At 40.5% G+C, this 20,181-nt stretch overlaps 1 protein-coding gene across 4 annotated transcripts in view; it reads left to right on the plus strand.

The window, feature by feature from the left end:
- The window catches only part of PDE5A (phosphodiesterase 5A), a 108,921-nt gene that overhangs the window by 58,220 nt on the left and 30,520 nt on the right, over positions 1 to 20,181 (plus strand). For all 4 annotated transcript variants that reach the window (XM_061585225.1, XM_061585226.1, XM_061585227.1 and 1 more), the window contains 5 exons: positions 76 to 143; positions 5,931 to 6,042; positions 8,842 to 8,926; positions 16,088 to 16,263; positions 20,045 to 20,104. In XM_061585225.1, coding sequence (XP_061441209.1) covers positions 76 to 143; positions 5,931 to 6,042; positions 8,842 to 8,926; positions 16,088 to 16,263; positions 20,045 to 20,104 — 501 coding nt within the window. The remainder of the gene's footprint in view (positions 1 to 75; positions 144 to 5,930; positions 6,043 to 8,841; positions 8,927 to 16,087; positions 16,264 to 20,044; positions 20,105 to 20,181) is intronic.

Below are 20,181 nucleotides of genomic sequence, written 5' to 3' on the forward strand. Positions count from 1 at the left end.
TATTCTATGATTCTATGAAATACAGATAATTCCATTTAGACATATTAACTAAGCAGAAACTGTTTTCATTTTTAGGATTCATTTTCCAGTGTCTTTCACATGGAATCTGAGGAATTAGAAAATTCGAGTGAGACCCACAAAAGGTAAAAGAACTGGATCTGAGATTACCAGTGCCTTAGACAATATGGAAAATGCAGTGGTTTCTTCTTTCATTTTAAGGGTCAGGGCATGACACATAAGGAACATTATCTGCACAAGGCCTATTAAAATGATGCATAACAGTACACCTCTTGTGCATTACACTAATTTCAAAGGGACTTGTCAAGATTGGGGATTGAAATTCAGCACTACCGGATGGAATAGTTGTACATGTTCAGTATGCTTTTCTTTTTTTCAGATTCATTCATTGTTTTACAAAAGGGGTTGGCAACTCGTGGCTCCAAGCTGCTTCTTGGGGGTTCAGTGGCAAAGCCAAAAATAAGAAGAGTGGAATGGGGACAGAGGAGATAAAAAAGAGTATACTTGCCTTCTTTGTTAGCAAGAAGAGGAGAGAGGCTGTCAGGGTGAAGATGGTCCATAATTTTGCTGGTGTATCTTCTCTCATTGGCATTTGAGTGTATTTACTAGGTTGAGCATAGAAGGCAACTTCTTCAACACTGGTTGCATGATATAGTGCTTAACTGGATGCAGAGATGGTGAACTGCAAACAAGCATATGGGTTCTTTTGCAACAGTCCCTCCAAAATAAATTATTTAGACCATGTCATCCCTAATCACTTGTCATGCTGGCTGGGACAGTTGAGAGTTGGGGTCCAACAACATCTGGAGGGCCACAGCTTGGCCACCCCTGATTTAAGCTCATGCTGACCCAGCTGGTGTCTGGTCTGCTGTTCAGAGTAATGGGGATGATCTATGTGTCACTTCTGAGGGCCAGGCATGTCAAATCTGCACGTTTAATACCCAATCATCTCTGCCTGGAAGCAGCTTAACACAGGGAAAAAAATATGGAAAGACACAAGGAACATTTTGAAACTTTAATTAAGAACATAAGAAGAGCCTGCTGGATCAGGCCAGTGGCCCATCTAGTCCAGCATCCTGTTCTCACAGTGGCCAACCAGGTGCCTGGGGGAAGCCCGCAAGCAGGACCCGAGTGCAAGAACACTCTCCCCTCCTGAGGCTTCCGGCAACTGGTTTTCAGAAGCATGCTGCCTCTGACTAGGGTGGCAGAGCACAGCCATCATGGCTAGTAGCCATTGATAGCCCTGTCCTCCATGAATTTGTCTAATCTTCTTTTAAAGCTGTCCAAGCTGGTGGCCATTACTGCATCTTGTGGGAGCAAATTCCATAGTTTAACTATGCGCTGAGTAAAGAAGTACTTCCTTTTGTCTGTCCTGAATCTTCCAACATTCAGCTTCTTTGAATGTCCACGAGTTCTAGTATTATGCGAGAGGGAGAAGAACTTTTCTCTATCCACTTTCTCAATGCCATGCATAATTTTATACACTTCTATCATGTCTCCTCTGACCCGCCTTTTCTCTAAACTAAAAAGCCCCAAATGCTGCAACCTTTCCTCGTAAGGGAGTCGCTCCATCCCCTTGATCATTCTGGTTGCCCTCTTCTGAACCTTTTCCAACTCTATAATATCCTTTTTGAGATGAGGCGACCAGAACTGTACACAGTATTCCAAATGCGGCCGCACCATAGATTGATACAACGGCATTATGATATCGGCTGTTTTATTTTCAATACCTTTCCTAATTATCGCTAGCATGGAATTTGCCTTTTTCACAGCTGCCGCACACTGGGTCGACATTTTCATCGTGCTGTCCACTACAACCCTGAGGTCTCTCTCCTGGTCGGTCACCGCCAGTTCAGACCCCATGAGCGTATATGTGAAATTAAGATTTTTTGCTCCAATATGCATAATTTTACACTTGTTTATATCGAATTGCATTTGCCATTTTTCTGCCCATTCACTCAGTTTGGAGAGGTCTTTTTGGAGCTCTTCGCAATCCCTTTTTGTTTTAACAACCCTGAACAATTTAGTGTCATCAGCAAACTTGGCCACTTCACTGCTCACTCCTAATTCTAGGTCATTAATGAACAAGTTGAAAAGTACAAGTCCCAATACCGATCCTTGAGGGACTCCACTTTCTACAGCCCTCCATTGGGAGAACTGTCCGTTTATTCCTACTCTCTGCTTTCTGCTTCTTAACCAATTCCTTATCCACAAGAGGACCTCTCCTCTTATTCCATGACTGCTAAGCTTCCTCAGAAGCCTTTGGTGAGGTACCTTGTCAAACGCTTTTTGAAAGTCTAAGTACACTATGTCCACTGGATCACCTCTATCTATATGCTTGTTCACACTCTCAAAGAATTCTAATAGGTTACTGAGACAGGACTTTCCCTTGCAGAAGCCATGCTGGCTTTGCTTCAGCAAGGCTTGTTCTTCTATGTGCTTAGTTAATCTAGCTTTAATAATACTTTCTACCAGTTTTCCAGGGACAGAAGTTAAGCTAACTGGCCTGTAATTTCCGGGATCCCCTCTGGATCCCTTTTTGAAGATTGGTGTTACATTTGCCACTTTCCAGTCCTCAGGCACGGAGGAGGACCCAAGGGACAAGTTACATATTTTAGTTAGCAGATCAGCAATTTCACCTTTGAGTTCTTTGAGAACTCTCGGGTGGATGCCATCCGGGCCCGGTGATTTGTCAGTTTTTATATTGTCCATTAAGCTTAGAACTTCCTGTCTCGTTACCACTATTTGTCTCAGTTCCTCAGAATCCCTTCCTGCAAATGTTAGTTCAGGTTCAGGGATCTGCCCTATATCTTCCACTGTGAAGACAGATGCAAAGAATTCATTTAGCTTCTCTGCAATCTCCTTATCGTTCTTTAGTACACCTTTGACTCCCTTATCATCCAAGGGTCCAATCGCCTCCCTAGATGGTCTCCTGCTTTGAATGTATTTATAGAATTTTTTGTTGTTGGTTTTTATGTTCTTAGCAATGTGCTCCTCAAATTCTTTTTTAGCATCCCTTATTGTCTTCTTGCATTTCTTTTGCCAGAGTTTGTGTTCTTTTTTATTTTCTTCATTCGGACAAGACTTCCATTTTCTGAAGGAAGACTTTTTGCCTCTAAGAGCTTCCTTGACTTTGCTCGTTAACCATGCTGGCATCTTCTTGGCCCTGGCGGTACCTTTTCTGATCTGCGGTATGCACTCCAGTTGAGCTTCTAATATAGTGTTTTTAAACAACTTCCAAGCATTTTCGAGTGATGTGACCCTCTGGACTTTGTTTTTCACCTTTCTTTTTACCAATCCCCTCATTTTTGTGAAGTTTCCTCTTTTGAAGTCAAATGTGACCGTGTTGGATTTTCTTGGCAATTGGCCAGTTACATGTATGTTTAATTTAATAGCACTGTGGTCACTGCTATTACTCAGCCTTTGTAAAAGACTTTATATACCACCCATGTGGTGCAAATCTCAACCTTTTTACTAGTTAAGCTCTGCAAAACCATCATCCCAATATATTTTCATTATGGAAATGGGGTTCATTCTACTGATGTTAATGGGACTCAGGCTGTTATTTCAAGCAAGTTTCCTTGGTAAGTTCCATCAACATCAATGGGTCTATCATTGAGTTACATAGATTAGAACTGCATGGCAGCTGGATGGAGTAGTTTCTGCCTTGCAACCTTAATAACCTGAGAATTTTTATTGTAGAGAGGCTTACAGATTACAGCTTTCTATAAGAGTACAATCTCCAAGTCATCGTTTCTGCATAAAAAAATAGAGAGAGAGAGCTCTTAACTAGGAAGCTTGGCACAGCACCTTTGCAAATGCTGTTCAAAACAAGGTGGTCTAAACAGGAAACAGACCCTAATGCCAGGCTTATGAAGAATAAGGTATAATATCTGGCAATTTGTTCAGAGATGTTTTGGAATTGTTAACACATTTTCAAATATATCTCCCTAACCACAAAAAGAGCCTTTGAAGTTTCATTCCTAGAAGAATGGGGGCTGTCTCCTGATCACCCATTGTACAGAATTATGCACTGCTTTCTGGAGTGCATGAATTGAAAATGCAAGATGATCGGGCCAGTGCAAAATTCTTCTGGGCATGCCCAGGCAAAGATGGACTCTTAAACAAAATGAGTGGCAACAAGTCAGTGGAAGGGAAGGAACATTGGTATCCATGTGTTCAAATTAAACATAATATATCATAATTATTACTTGGGGAAGATTTGTTTTAGATCCTCATTAGAAGAAGCAAATGTTATATCACAGTACAGCCATTCCAATACAACATGTGTGCATTCAGTTCTGAAAAGCATCTTTTTCACATGAACTTTAGTAAGTGTTGAGAACATTCATAAGGGTTCCATCTGCTCTGTGTTATTTGTGAAGCATATCTACTATTGATTTACAAACATGCCAAAATTCCAAGAGAAAATGATGGATTCTGCTTTTAGAAACACCTATCTTACTGTCTCTCATTTTGTGGGCTTTTCGTTCTTCAGCATTAGTTACATCTCCCTTTTTCGTCTTTGATACACATCATGTTTGATTTTATTTTGTGTTTGGTGTTTTAAAACTTCAGCACCTCACTACTCATTATCTTACGGCTTCCTTTGTGTTCCTTTGAACATCCTTTCTTGATTGCTCATGACCTCTCATCCACTGTCCATACGATAGTTCTTTTTCTTTTGAAATATAGGCTGCATTAGTAACCTGTTTTTGAAATTGCTAATAGCAGCCTCCCCCCAAACTGATCCCCCATATAGCTCAGTTGTAGAGCATCTGCTTTGCATGCAGAAGGTCCCAAGTTCAATTCCTGGTGTCACCAATTCCTGGATGAAACTCCTACCTGAAATCCTGAAAAGCTGCTGCCAGTCAGTATGGGCAATACTGAGCTAGATGGGCCAGTGATCTGACTTCCTATGTTTTGGGCAACTCCCATCAGCCGCAGCCAGCACGGCCCATGGTCACAGATGATGGAAATTGTAGTCCAGCAACGTCTGAGAGTACCAGCTTGGGGAATGCTAGACAAGTACTTAAAAACTGAAAGGTAAATGGAAGTAATGATAGCCCCTGGATAGTTTGGAGAAACGTATGTAGGGAGACCTCCTTTTAATATTACCTGGACATGTCATTCCCAGGTACAACAACAAAAAATTCTGCTCTGAAAAAAAGAAAGTTTAACTCTAGCTAAGGCATGTATGAACTGTTTTACTAATACCCTTTATTGTATGTTCCGTCTGAGCTTTTTTGTGGAGATGCAATTCCACTATGAATTTCCACTATGTATTTAATAAATTAATAAATTAAATACAATACAAATAAGCTATTTTAAAATCAAATGCTCATTCTAGCCAGTATTGGCTCATCATTTAGTTGTAAATATGAAAAATGCAGCAGCAGAAGTTTAAGCACTGCATCTGAAAACAGCTGGTGTCACTTACTCTGCTGCTACGTACTTTACTAAGATAATTCCGTTTATGGTAACCAAAGGCTTTTCTTGAACTAATGCCCAAGACTTACAATCTTTAGTGTTGGTGGGAAGGTAACCCTTGCATCCTTCGGTAGGGAGATTTATTTGAAGAACCATGTTCAGAGATGGATTAAGAGATGGACTGAAAGTTAAATAAAACCAGATCCAACTTTAGTTAGGTGCATTTTGTTGGCAATCAGTCTTGCTTTAAGCATATTGCTTAAACAAATTACTGGGGAAAGGAACTTTCAGTGTGGAGCAAGTGTTACGCCTACCAAAAATCACAGACTTCAAGCATGATAACTGCATGAGTTTATCTGATGCATACTTGGAGGATCGGCCATTGATGACCCTATTCTCCCCTGTTGTAAGTAGGCATGCATTACATTCGCTTCGCTGAGCATTAAGATGTAGAAAATTTTGTCTGTTTCTTCTTACTCCAGCAGAGACTATGATACAAACCAAATTAATTATATGTATGCTCAATACGTGAAGAATACCATGGAGCCTCTTAACATTCCAGATATTCGCCAAGACAAAAGATTTCCTTGGACAGTAAGTAAATGTAAACCTAAATTTTGAAATTGCCAATGGAAAATTCAGGCTTGTTGTGTAAACAGTTCAGTTTATGGAAGATCTTGTGTGATGCCCTTCCAGTGCTACTCTTGCCATTCAGAGGCCTTGAATATTTGCAAGAGGCATACTCACACCAGCGCTTAACATCTACTTCAGTCCCCACTCCATAGTTGTCCACCTCTTTCACGGGGCTCTACCTGCCTAGCTTGGCCTGTGTTGATTAGATGCCATCTTTTCCATCAGCTGGTTCATCAGTGGAGAACTTAATGGAGTTCCTCTCGCTGCGCCTTCCCTATCACCTCTCTCCCTGATATCAGCACAGGTGGTAGCTGCTCTCTGTCAGGACCATTTCTGCCTGGCCCAGGAGGTCAGGGCCCTGATTTAACTCTAGCTACAAATGCTGCTGCTAACTAATGAGCTCAAAACAGACCAGTTACACACTGATTTCTTATGTGACTGACTATTCATGTTTGATAGTTACACTTTAATGGATTGTTGTTCAGTATTTTGATGTTATGTGCTGTTGCCTTAGGGTTAATAGTTCATTGCATTGTTCTGTGTATTACTATATTATATAACCCTTATATACCCAGTCGATTACTGCAATCTGCAGGTGAGGGCCTCCTGCAGATACCATCTTATCTGGAGATCTGTTCTGCACAATAGGAAGTGGACCTTTAGTGTAGTGGCACCTACCATTTAGAATCTCTGTTATCTGTTCGGTGCCTATTGAAGACCTTCCTCTTTCAACAAGCCTTTTAAATAGAGACCCTATTCCAGTCTATGGCTGTGCTGGAATTCATTTTTAATATGTTTTTAAAGTTGTTAAACAAAAGGTGTTTTTTAAAGGTGTTTTTAAGATGTTTTGTTTTAATATGTTTTAAAAGATGTTTTGTTTTAAACTGTTTTGTTTTTAAGATTTTTAAAGTGCTTTTAGTGTTTTTGTTTGCCACCCTGGGCTCCTTCTGGGAGGAAGGGCGGGATATAAATTTAAATAATGATGATGATGATGATAATAATATGTAGACAGTTTTGATGTAAACTGCCTCACATATTTTATATGGAAAGTCAGTATATGAGAGAGCCAGGGTGGTGTATTAGTTAGGGTGTTGGAGAGCCAGGTTCAAATCTCACTAGGTGGCCTTAATGCAGCTCAAAGGGTTTTTGTGAGGGTAAAATAGTGGTGAGAAAAAGAACCACATGCATCAATCATCATGAGCATCTTGAAAGAAAGTTGGTATATAAATGTAGTAAATATATCAATAAAGTTGACATTAACAACTGCTGACTAGCTCTGGTTGCTCTCCTTCTCCCTTTCCCTTTACTACTGCTGGTCTCCTAATACCGAGAGAAACGTTACCCATGCCAGTTAGCTATTTGAATAGCCAGGGCTGTGTTCTCTGATAATATTTTTTAAAACATCATACATTAGCAATTCAATGTCTTCTGCTTAGAATCAATTGGTGTGGATTACATTGTTTGAAAACCAATAGGGATCTTGTGACGAGAATAATTATAGGTCATATTTCCCCAACCTGGTGCCTTCCAGATGTTTTGGTCTATGACTACCTTTATCCCTGACCATTTACCATGCTGGCTGGGCCTGATGGGAGTTGTAGTCCAAAACATCTGAAGGGCACCATGTTGGAGAAGGCTGTTACAGGATGTGTGTGTTCGTGTAAGTTAGGTACAAAATTGGGAAGTATTTCCCATGTTGTTGTTCTGATAATTGTAATGTGACTATTTGGGCGTGAAGATACCTAGACTGCTTTCACACTGCACTTTGTTCTGTTATACTGACTGATAATTTGTGGATTATAGTTCTGGAATTCTAGTGCAATATAATGCAAGTTTAGGACTAATTTTCTTGATAAATGATTCCAGAAATAATCCGTTTGCAAGGCTGGGAACCTGGAAAATCACAGGAGTTTTTTGCTAGGTGCAGCCACTCACATGACAGACCTCCCAGCATGCAATGTGCTCCTGTCCTTTAGGCATGCAGTTTTTCTTTTTGCCTGACGCAAATTGTACTGGTATTCTGGCTTAGGTGTGGGTAGCAGCAGCGTTTCCCCCCCCCACTCCTGTGTCTATACAACTCAAAAAAAGTCAGATGCTAAAGGGAGGAGGGTTGCATGGCGATGGTTTGAGATCTTAGACCTCCCACATAGTGGGGAACTACAGTGTGCATGTGTATAACGGATGGCAGATGAAAACAAGGTGTTGTTTGTTCCAGCAGTGTGAAACACAGTTGCGCAAAATGCCGATATATTGGCTGTAAAAGCTACTGTTCCTTAACATAACATAACAGGTACTGCAGAAAGAAAGGAATTTTAGAAATTGGGACAGAAGCGCCACTATTTTAATCCCTTAAACTAATACAATCAGCCCCATGTGTAAAAGCAGTCTAACTATATAATTGCAGTATATTACTTTAGAGGAAGCCTGACAGCTTATTATATTGTATTTTATCGAATTTCAAGATGTACGTCGCCTAGAGTGGCTTCGGCCAGATAGGCGACACAAAAATTAAATTTTACTTACTTACTTACTTACTTACAGCTGTCAGTTGAGCACTGGACTGTGGGGAAAATATTTATGAAAATTTCACTTGTTGTTATTGATGATGATGATGATATGCTGCCTAAAATTAAGAGGAAACTAAGATCCAGTATATGTTCATAAATTATAATGCTTGTACAGTTTTATATCTTGCATTATTAATCTACAGTATTTGTTTAGACAAATAAAGTTAGTAAGGTTTGTTTCTTTTCTTAACAGAATGAAAATGCAGATAGTAAAAACCAGAATATAGAAAGTTTGCTGTGCACACCAATTAAAAACGGAAAGAAGAATAAAGTGATAGGTACAATATTTTGATGTTTTTATTATGTTTCAGTTCATCTACCGTGTATGATTTTTTGTGACTAATAGTTCAGCAGGAGATAAAATATACTCATAATACAGTACATTGGTAATGAGTTAATTTTCTAAGACTGATATTAAATTCTTCTTTACCCCTAAATTGTCTCTGAACTCAGACATGCTTCATAAAATCTAATGAACGCATGTCATGGTAGAATATTTGCACCCTGTTATGAAATACATGTTCTTGGAAATAATTTGTATTAATTTAAATTCACATTACATCCACATAAGATGCTTTGAATGAGAGTGTTTGTTCAACATATGAATTTCCACAATTTGCATAATGTAGCAAAACAAACATAGGGTTGCATCCAATGGTGATTTTTGCACTAGCAGAAAGCACTTGTGTCTGCACAAGGCAGGGCACCCATTTTTTGCTGCTTCCCTCTACCCACTGTAGCCCTATGACCCCTGTTCCTGTGGGTTGAGGTATGTTTTTGGAATAGTATGGGATGCGGCATAGAAGGACTGCAGCAGGTAGAGGGGTTGGTGGAAACTGGGTGTTTCACCTTGAGTGCATGGAAACACTTTCCACTAATGAAAAGCCATCACTGGATACAACCCATCACTTTGGCTCCAAACTACATGGTTGGATCCACAGAGTCATCATTGGAAGGCAAATTGTTACTTGTGCTGTTGTGCAAATCATGAAGAGTTCATAGACTGTTATGAGGTTCAGTTGCAGTTCTCATGCTTTTTGCTTGTACAAGAAAACAACATCTTTGGATTTAATTTCACTTGTTCCATACCATACTCTAGTGTGAGATGTAAAACAGTCCTCCTCTGAAAGTACGACTTCTTCAATGATGGGAAGGGCAGCTTTGGAACCAACCAAGAAATTTCTTTTCTTTTCTCTAGTACATTGCCTACTATCCTTTACTAGTTTTGTTGGAGTGTGTCAGAAGCAATTTCTTTAAAAAAAATCATTTTCATGTTTTTCCTTCACCCGCTTGCTCACTCCAAGAAATGTTCAGAATCTTTCAGCGGCATGTTCTGTCCAGATGTTCCTAGGAAACTCACAAGGCATGCAAGATGTTGACGGCCATCCTTTATTGTTTGTCTCATGGCATCTAAGCATCTAGGAATTGAAGGCATGATACCTTGGACCAAGGGGGTTCCATCTTTAGCTATCTAGATCTATTCCCTTTCATTCATTCATTCCATATTTGTCTGGCTATGCATCAACATGTGCTGTTTGGCTGATTTAAGAAAAAAGAATAAAATACAATATTAAAAGACAATACAATTAAAATACAGCAATAAAAACAGTAAAACACAGCCCAAAAAGTTGTTGTTGTTGTTGTTATTTGTTAGATTTATATCCCGCCCTTTTTCCCAGTAGGAGCCCAGGGCGGCAAGTTTTTCTTTTTAGCAACAGAAAAATAAAGCCAATTAGCAGCTTTGATTAAAAAGTTTTTAAAAAACTTCACTGAATTAAAAAGTCTTCACCTGATACCAAAAAGACCCATTAATTTTTTTGATCTTTAATTAGCAGCCATCACCATATCTTGTAATAATTAATTATATTATTATATTTAAACGAATCAGGAAATGTATGAAAGAAGTTCTCGCCTTTGGTTGTCCTGAATGCAATATCAGCCAGTTTCACTGAATTATCCTGTGAGACATAATCGTTTATATATGACTTTATTTACTACTTTTACTACCTTTTTGTTATTTATTATGATTAAGATTTAGATCCTGCCCTTAATGAAATTATCAGGGTGGGGTTACAGTAAGATATTAAAAACAACATAAAACAGCAAGTTCATAAGTACATAAATTAACAAGTACATCATATACTTGCTCTCTAGTAATTCTGTCCAGCATATGCCCTGTTAGTTAACATCTTAAGCCCATGTTCATATGGAAGATGCTTCATCCTCCTGATGGCTTTATCAGCCTTTTTCTGTACCTTCTCTAGCTCTTAAGATATCTTTTTTTGAGACAGAGTGACAAGAAAATGACTGTCTGCCTCAGGGGTGGGGAACATTTGGCCCTCCAGACGTTGCTGAACTTCAACTCCCATCATCCGTGGCATTAGCTATGCTTGCTGGGGCTGATGGAAGTTGTAGCTCAGCAACATTGGGAGGACCACAGGTTCCCCACACTTGGTCTACCTGAAAGGAAGTACCCAGTTCTTCCTCCCTAGCCCTTCTTTCAAAATGTGATGGAAACATTCCACATCCTCTTCCAGGGTTGTAAATAGCCACTTGCCTGTAGCAAGTCAGATTTTCTTCCAGATAGATGAGCAGATAATGTTTTGTAAATTAGAAGAAAAACACCCAGTTATTTTAGGATGTTGTTAATGCCATAATTTGATTAACATGGGTATTTGTTGACAGGCCAACTGAGAACTGTTCTGACCTTGTTTGCAAGCTACTTCCTTTTTTCAAACTGCATAAGTATTTCCTAAAAGGGATTTGCCCTCTAGTATATTTGGATGGACCTACCACTGCATCATGGAAAACTTTTGGAAAACATTCTATTTAGAGATTGTTGGAAATATATAGCGAAGCATTCCTACTATAATTCTCACACTCTGTTGCTCCTAGAAATTTTAAAAGTCAATGGCTAGAGCCAAAAGGTGTCCTTCCATATGTGGAAGGGATCTTGTGTTTAAGGAAGTGCTGTTTTATGCACATGCTACAGTGTTGCGTGAGAAAAATGAAACAAATCCAAAGGTATTCTTCTACTTGCACAACAGTTTGCATTACATTAGCACAAGTAGAACTACTACTATATAATCCTACCTTTTATTTATGTTATTAAATTTATATCTCACCCTTCATCAAGTTCATGATCCCAGGGCAGATAAGATTCTCATAAAATAGCCAATAAAATTGCAGCCAACACAGACAGCTTAATTAAAATGATCAGGCACCTATTATTAAAATACAGCAGCAAAAAATCCCTTTAAAACTGATATACCAAAATCAGCTCCTTGCAAAAGCCTTGGTAAAGTGGTGTTCATTTTAACTAGGGACAAAAGATAGACAATAATGGTGATAGCTGAACCTCAAGAGGGACAAAATTCCACAGCGAGGGTGCCACCATGTAAAAGGCCCTATCTCAAGTCATTGCCTAATGACCTCTCACATCAATCAAGAAGGGCCTCTCCTACAGATGTCAGTGTATGGACAGGCTGCTACTAGATCCAGGGCCTTTTCAGTAGTGGCCCCCGAATTATGGAACAGTCTCCCCGATGAGGTGCGCCTGGCGCCTACTCTTCTATCTTTTTGGCGCCAGGTGAAAACCTTTTTATTCTCCCAGGCATTTTAATTTTAATTTTAATTGTTTAATGTTTAGTTAATTTTATATCAAGTTGTTAAATGCTTAAGCTGTTTTTTTTAGGGATTTTATCTGATGTCTATTTTATTGTATTGTATTTTATTCCTTGCTGTGAACCGCCCAGAGAGCCATTGGCTAAGGGCGGTATAGAAATGGAATGAAATAAATAAATAAATAAATGTATGAAAAGGCGCTCCATCACGTATCTGAGACCTAAGTCATTTAGGGCTAGGGTAACCAATGTGGTGCCTTCCTGGTGTTTGGACTACAACGCCCATCAAACAACATACCTACTGGTCTGGGATGATGGGCATTGTAGTCCAAAATATCTGGAGGGCACCATGTTGGCTGCCCCTGGTTTAGGGCTTTTTAGATCAACAGTAACACCTTAAATTGGGCTCAGTAGCATAAAGTAGCCAGTGCAAACTCTTTAGAATTGGTATTTTATGTGCTTACCTTATATGAGCACTCAGGGTCCTAACAAAATCCATTATTTTAACTTTTTATTTGTGTTAGTTTTATCAGGTTTTAATATTTTTATTGTATGTCTCTTTGGGTTCATTTTTAAGAAGAAAAGTGATAAATTAGTAAATAAATTCTGCATGAGCTTCATCTTCTGGGATACCTTGCAGGGTAGCTCCACATGGAGTGTGTTATAGAAATCTAATGGGAAGGATACCAGAGCATGGAATACTGTGGCAAGGTTATTGTGGTCCAGAAATAGCCATAGTGGGCAAACCAGCCAAAGCTGGCGATAGGCACTCCTTGCCGCTAAATCCCCTTGGCCCTTAAGTGACAGAGCTGGATCCAGGAAAGCCCCTTTAGGGCAAACACAACTCCATCCAAAAGTGCACTGTGCACTGCAGGAATTCTTGCACAAGGTCAGGTTCTTGTGCAAGTTTTTCCGAAGAGCACTAGCATCTGTTTCCCTTTCACTCGTGGTTCTTCAGATCCAGTCCAATGTTATCCAATCCAGCCTGCGTTAAACATCTTGCTTTGTGGCTGTTTCAATAGCTAAAGTCATAATCCTCAGGGAAATGTTGCCGTAGAATGTTCCTGTATTGCAAGCAGAGGGGGGGAAATGAAATGTCCATGCGGAGTGCTTATGCAGCTACAAAGTTATCCCAAAGGACACACAATTGTGTTGAAAAGAACGTTGGGTGTCACAATCATGTTGCATATGTGAAACTCATTGTATTTCCATGGAAACTTTAGAATTAACTGCTTCACCATGGTAATAACTAACCCTGCACTTTCTGAGCTTTGGTACAACCTCTAGCTCAGTTTCACCAAGAGAAACCATTTCTTCTTTTTTTCCTACTAGTCTATCCACACTGCTAAGTAAAATACGACTTTCCTGTTCCCTCATAAGATGTGTGAGAAACAAAAGATTCTGTACATGTACAAAAGATTCTGTGTTTATCCAGAGATGTTTTAGCCTGCTATTTTTGTGCACCTCTCAATCTTTAAACCATCTCCAACGTTCCTTTAGTGTTGCTGTTCTGGACCACTCAAAAGTATGGGCAGCATCCAACAAAGTAGTTCTGCTAGTGCAAGGATATGTGGCTTTGCAATGGATCTTGTTTATTGTATTTATATCCCACCTTTTTTCCAAGGAGCTCAAGGAGGTGTACATGGTTCTCCCCCTCTTCATTTAATCCTCACAACAACCCTGTGAGGTAGGTTAGTCTAAGAGGAGGGACTGGCCCAAGATCACATAGTAAGTTTCATGGCTAAGTGGAGATTTGTACCCTGGTCTCCCAAGCCCAATCCAACACTCTAACCACCCTAACGTCCTCTCCCTCTCCGAGTGCTCTCCCCCTAAAACTGTTCTGAAATGTTCCTCAATCCTACAGAGCAAATTTGGGGAAGGTGAAAGGGGTGTCAATGCAACTACTTTGTTGGATATTGCCCTATGGCTTTTGTGGTTATCGCTGATAATCTGGGCAGTTAGAATCACACTTGCCTGTTAACACTTCAGGAAAGGAAGTGAGGAGTTAAATTAGGAAGTAATCAGTAACTTGTGATAGCTCATTGCATGAGCACCTGATTTTAGCTGTTTGAATGGATGAATTCTTGGTGAGGGTGAATCTACAGCAGAGATGGACACCTGTGGCCATCCAGAAGTTGCTGGACAACAGCTCCCATCATCCCTGACCATTGGCCATATTGGCTGTGGGCAGTTGGAGTCCAACAACATCTTGAGGTCCCTCACCCCAATCTACATGTTCATGCATCAGTACTTAGCACAGGTTCTCTTCTTCTAGGACTGCTAGCTAGGCTCCTCTTTGGGGAAAGGAGTTACACCTGGACCATTAGGAAGAAATGGTAGCTGGAAACCGACCTAGATGCAGCACATGGTCTGAGGACCCATGGGCTAGTGATATTTTCTGTGTAGTTAGTCTAAAACATAAACAATCTGGCCCTTTTTCTAGTAAGGAAGTACAAGTTCTATGTGCCATTAACCTGACATTCATTACAGTTCTTTTGGCATGCTTACAAAAATCTAATTAGTTTGTAAAGGACAAGTTGTCTTTAGGGATTACATCAAACTCAAGGACTATTAATAATAGAAGTTAAGAGGAAAATTGAGATGGAGACTTTGGAAAAACACAAAAGGATATGTGTAGTTCCAGAGAGGGGAAAGAACTAGCTTTAAAAAAAAAAAATCAGTGTCAGTTCCTCATGAGACCAGAAGCCATTCCTTCAGCCCTTTGTGGGCCATGTTGACTCTGCCACACTTCTCCAAGTAAGAACATAAGAACATAAGAAGAGCCTGCTGGATCAGGCCAGTGGCCCATCTAGTCCAGCATCCTGTTCTCACAGTGGCCAACCAGGTGCCTGGGGGAGGCCAGTAGCCTACCAAATTTCTAGCAGCACCACCACCACCTGCCCTCCCCTTTCTCTGAATTTTCTCAATGTAAGGGGAAGGGCCTTGCATTGTAGAAGGCCCCAGGTTCAATTCCTTGCATCTCCATGTGGAGCTAGGAGAGATTCCTGGCTGCAACCCTGCAGAATCACTGCCAGTCAGTATAGACAGTGCTGAGCTAGATGCATCCATGGTAATTTCCATCAAGGCAGCTTCCCATGTTCCTATCCATTTTTTCTTCAAACTTATAAAAGAATGCATGGCATTATACATATATGTACACACACCATCAGTGGAACCCAGCATGACTTCAGAATCTAAAAAGAGCTGTGGCTGAATGGTAGAACACACAGGCCCGGTTCACATGATCAAATGTGGCTTAGTAAAACAAGGATATTCTTGAGTTTCATGCACCCACATGCAGTCCTTTTGTGCTGCTTAACTCCTCCCTTCTTGTGAACAGGGAAACCCACTAGGAGATCACAGTTAACCATAGTGTCTCTTTCCATGCAAGTTGGGAACTTTGATTAATGGCTTCCAAATAAGCTGGGATTTGGAAGCCAACTTTAAACTATTTTAAGGTTGGCTTCCGAATACTGGCATGTTTAGAAGCCATAGTTCCCAGTTTACATGTAATGGAAGGCTGTGGTTAACCATGACTTCCTCATTTGTTTCCCCATTCATGTGAAAGGAGAAGAGAAGCAGGAGCTTGGAACTTGTGTGTGTATGCATGGAGCTTGCACATGGCCTTTGATGATATGAATGCAGCCATACTTTCCATATTTGATACATTGGAGTAGAAAGTTTAGATTGACCCCCTCTGATCCTATGATTCTATAAAGAAAGAAAGTGTGTTCCTTTTCCTTTCTATAAATGTATGTATGGTTCATTTTTAAGTGCAAAAAGGTGAGCTATCATTTTATTCTGTTAATGATCCAGGAATCTGTCAACTTGCAAATAAGATGGAAGAAAATTCAGGCCAAATAAAGGCTTTCAACAGAAATGATGAACAGTTTCTGGAAGCTTTTGTCATCTTCTGCGGCTTGGGTATCCAGAATACACAGATGTATGAAGCTGTGGAAAGAGCCATGGCAAAGCAGATGGTGACATTAGAGGTGAGGCTAAATGAAGGCAGCCTTTATATAACTCACAGCTGCTTCTTTACGCGAACTCCCTTGCTGGATTTAAGGCAAGTCAAACTTGGCTCAGTGCTCCGCTCAGGGTCTCTCTCCTTTTTATTTATTCCTTGAGTCTGCATTTCCACATGGAGGGTTATTGCATATTAACTGCTCTCCTGGGATTTAGCAGTGGACACAAATGCAGCCTAAGCATGTTGGCAAGAGCAACTGATGTAGGTGGTTTATCCTATTGCATAGAAAAAGGACATGGTTCTGGGCACTGGGACATCCACTTCTGCTTGTCTGAGGTTTTCTGTGATGGTTTTGGCTCAGTCCTTCAGATAAATCAATAGCTGGGGCAGCAGCAAGATTACTGTAGGCTTCCTCTGACTTCATCAAACCATATCAAGGAATCAACACCATCTAGTCCTAGTCTTTGAATTGGATACTGTTAGTTTTGATGACTGTGGTGTGAAAGGAGAGTCCAGCAGGAGATCCAGGTTTACAGTTATCTTCCTCCAAAGTAACCTAGGAAGTCAGATGTTGTAGACTTTGGATCCGCTTGCATCCACAGAGTAAACAGAGTGTCAGCAATATTTCTAAAATGCAGATTCTGCCATTAGTTTGTTTCTGAAGGGAAAGCACTCATGGAAATCTGTGTTTAGGTGTGCTGCGTGCATTAATGTGTAGCAGTCCTCTCATTATTAAAGTGTTTTGTAAAAATCAGTTTACGCAGCTATGTGCATTCCACATTACCAACTCAGGTATGATAACCTTTTAAGAGAGTGAAAAAAATCCTCAAAGTGCTATATAGACTGAGGCTATAATTCTAATTGCATGTGAGTTAAATATGAGTTCAAACCAAACACTAAGGTTCTTCTCTGCTTTGCTCACACCCCTGAATAATAACTTTAAATTTGTTCATTAAATGAAAAATATTTTCTCCTAGGCTGACAAAACTTCTGCCAAGATTTTCCCAAAACAGAATTTCTTTTATGCCTGTGTTACAAACCCCTGGAAAAAAAGGCGGATTTATTATGACAACCTTGTCGAGTTTATAATTATAGCCATGTTGTAAGCTATTTGTCTTTCATACAGGGGCAGGGAAGCTTTTCCAATCTTTTTTTCCCCCTTCATAAAAGAAAAAGAGTTCTTTGCTCATTTAAGGCAATGATGCGGGGGGGGGGTTCCAGCCCCGCTGCCCTCAGGAGAACTCCATGCTGGGCAGGACAGGTAAACTGCTCATACGAGGCTCCATCCTGTACCACTGTGCCAAGAAACCAAACAGAAAAGCTGTCCACAGTAAAGTGACTCAGGGAGCAATCCTAATGTCTCAATCTGTACCCCTGGAGGACTTTGGGTTGGGCAAAGGTGTACTCTGCTCAAATCTACTGGCAGGGGGACTCTGCCACCATGGAAGCCCCCACTACTTCTGCCAGAAGCACAGACATTTGGGCAATTACTTGGGCAGTAGCCAGTATGCGCTGGCAATGGATCCACTGGATCCTAAGCCAGACTGTTGCTGGGGAAGAGTCCCAGTTCAGATCTTTCTGCTGCGGCAGTCTGGAGGTGGCGTAGCAAAACGGAAGGAAATCCACCCTCCACGCATACCTCCCACCCCGGCCAGTGTAACCAGTAGAATACCACAGTGGCTGTACCATTCATTTGCTCCTGCTGCTCCTGTTCACAAGGTGGGATAGCTCTGCCCAGAAATGTAGAGAGTATGGTTGTTTTTGCGTTAGCAGTTTAGGACTCATTTGGTTGCTGCATTATTGCTGTGAGCTCTCCAACAGTGGAGCATTCAAGAGGCAGCTGGACAGCCACCTGTCGTTTATGCTTTAGGTTGGATTTCTGCATTGAGCAGAGGGTTGGACTCGATGGCCTTATAGGCCCCTTCCAACCCTACGATACTGTGATTCTGTAATGCTATTAGTGGAGACTGAATATACAACAATCACATCTCCAAATTCCTGGTAATAATGGAGCATCCAAAGCAGTGGCATAGATGTTTCATTATCTAACTAAGGTCCAGCACAGGGAGATGTAATGCTGTCTTTTTACATGATTTGTGAAATGAGAGCTGTCCTCAAGAATGGGCATGAATTGTAATTCTGTTGTTGGCCTTAATCATGATTTGTGTGTTGCACCTGAACTGGCCTTAAATGTTAAGAATTTTATGTTCCAACCTACTCTAACCTGATTTCACATCCTGTTTAAAAAGAACCTAGTTAGTATTGGCACAGATGTAATGCTAAACTGTAGATGAGATAAACAATGGAAGGGAGGGAGAATTTGTGCTGGGGAGTGGAAGGACTGTGCATTCCCAAAGCTGGTTCTCAGATTGCATATTATGGTTTATAGAAGGTGTCACCAACCTGTCACCTGCAGGTGCCATAGTGCCTGCAAAGGCCTTCAGTGGTGCCCCCCACAGGTAGCACAGAATCTGAGCTTTCATTTAAAAAAACAAGTAAGTCTGTAGCCCTCCTGGAAAGAATGTTATGGAGCAACATATCCAGGTACCCCTCTCAGCAATTTATGTGAAATATACCAGCCTGGCTGCTCCTGCCTGTCATTGTTATTAACCAATGAATGAAGTCAGAGCTGTGATTGACAGGTGCATTGTTTGGACGCCAGGCAATAGGAAACCCTGGGGACCTAAAGAGCTGCTGTTTTGCCTTTCCTTTTAGTGCACTTTTCCTGCTTATGTCTTTTTTCCTTGTCCTTGGAATCTCTTTTTTCCCCTAGTTACCAGGCTGCATCTTTCCTGTGCTGGGTGTGCCTGAGATCACACAGTGCCTAGAAATTATTTTCTTCAAATTCTACTACACAGTAATTCTGGGTGAATGATAAAGAATCCCCTTCCCCCCAAACGCAAATGTGAAAACTTTGCAAAGAGGCTTATGCATGTCTCCTGCTGTTCAGGAGCTAAAGACCAGGGACTCATAAGAAATCACTGTACAGTACAATGGTGTACATGTCTACTCAGAAGTAAATCACTTGTGTTTCCTGTGGCTTACTTCCAGCCATGTGGGTACATGATGGCAGCCTAGGCTTTGGTTTAAGGTTAGCGCAGGGGGTAAACCACTTTATTGCACCTTTAACAGCTGCATGGCAGGCAGAAAATTCAACAACAACAAAAAAACAGGTCAGCCCTTTTCTAGTATGAAAATACAATTATGGGAATTGTTTTTTCTAAAAAAATTAAGTTGTGTTTTTAAATTGTTTTTTGTGTTTTAAAATTTGTATATTTGTTTTTATTGTTTTTAATTGCTGTAAACTGCCCAGAGAGCTTCGGCTATGGGGCGGTATATAAATGTAATAAATAAATAAATAAAATGACTAGGTTCTAATTTTGTGCTATGCCACACCACCCATGTTGTGCCAGGCCCTTATGGCAGCCATTTTGTAACTGGTGCCCCCAGCACATTCTTAAAATTTGAAATGTGTTCTCTGGTCCAAAAAGGTTGGCAACCACTGGTTTACAGGGATCCAGCCAACATCTGCACTACAATAATCCACTACAGCAATGCAGTGCCCAGAATGGCCCTCAGGACTGCCTTCACAGTAGCCTATTACTTTGGCTTCCTGCTGAATCATCATGATATAAAGTGCTTTAACATTGCTGGTTTAACTATTGCTGGGAGATCTAACAGAACTTTCTGGATGCCAATGGAAAGAGTGCTTTGAGAATCTTATGAGTATAGATTCCAACTTGCTTTTTATTAATGTATGTATGCATACATACATTTTTATATGCACTTTATTACCTTTTCTATAGGTCCTTTCTTATCATGCTTCAGCTGCTGAAGAAGAAACAAGGGAACTTCAGGCAACAGCGGTAATGTCATTTTTTTCTTCTATGTTATGATGTTCCGTGAGTAATAAAGTTTGGTGTTACTGTGGAATTCTTCATTA

Source organism: Rhineura floridana, chromosome 9, assembly GCF_030035675.1.
Source record: "Rhineura floridana isolate rRhiFlo1 chromosome 9, rRhiFlo1.hap2, whole genome shotgun sequence".
Lineage (NCBI taxonomy): Eukaryota > Metazoa > Chordata > Lepidosauria > Squamata > Rhineuridae > Rhineura > Rhineura floridana.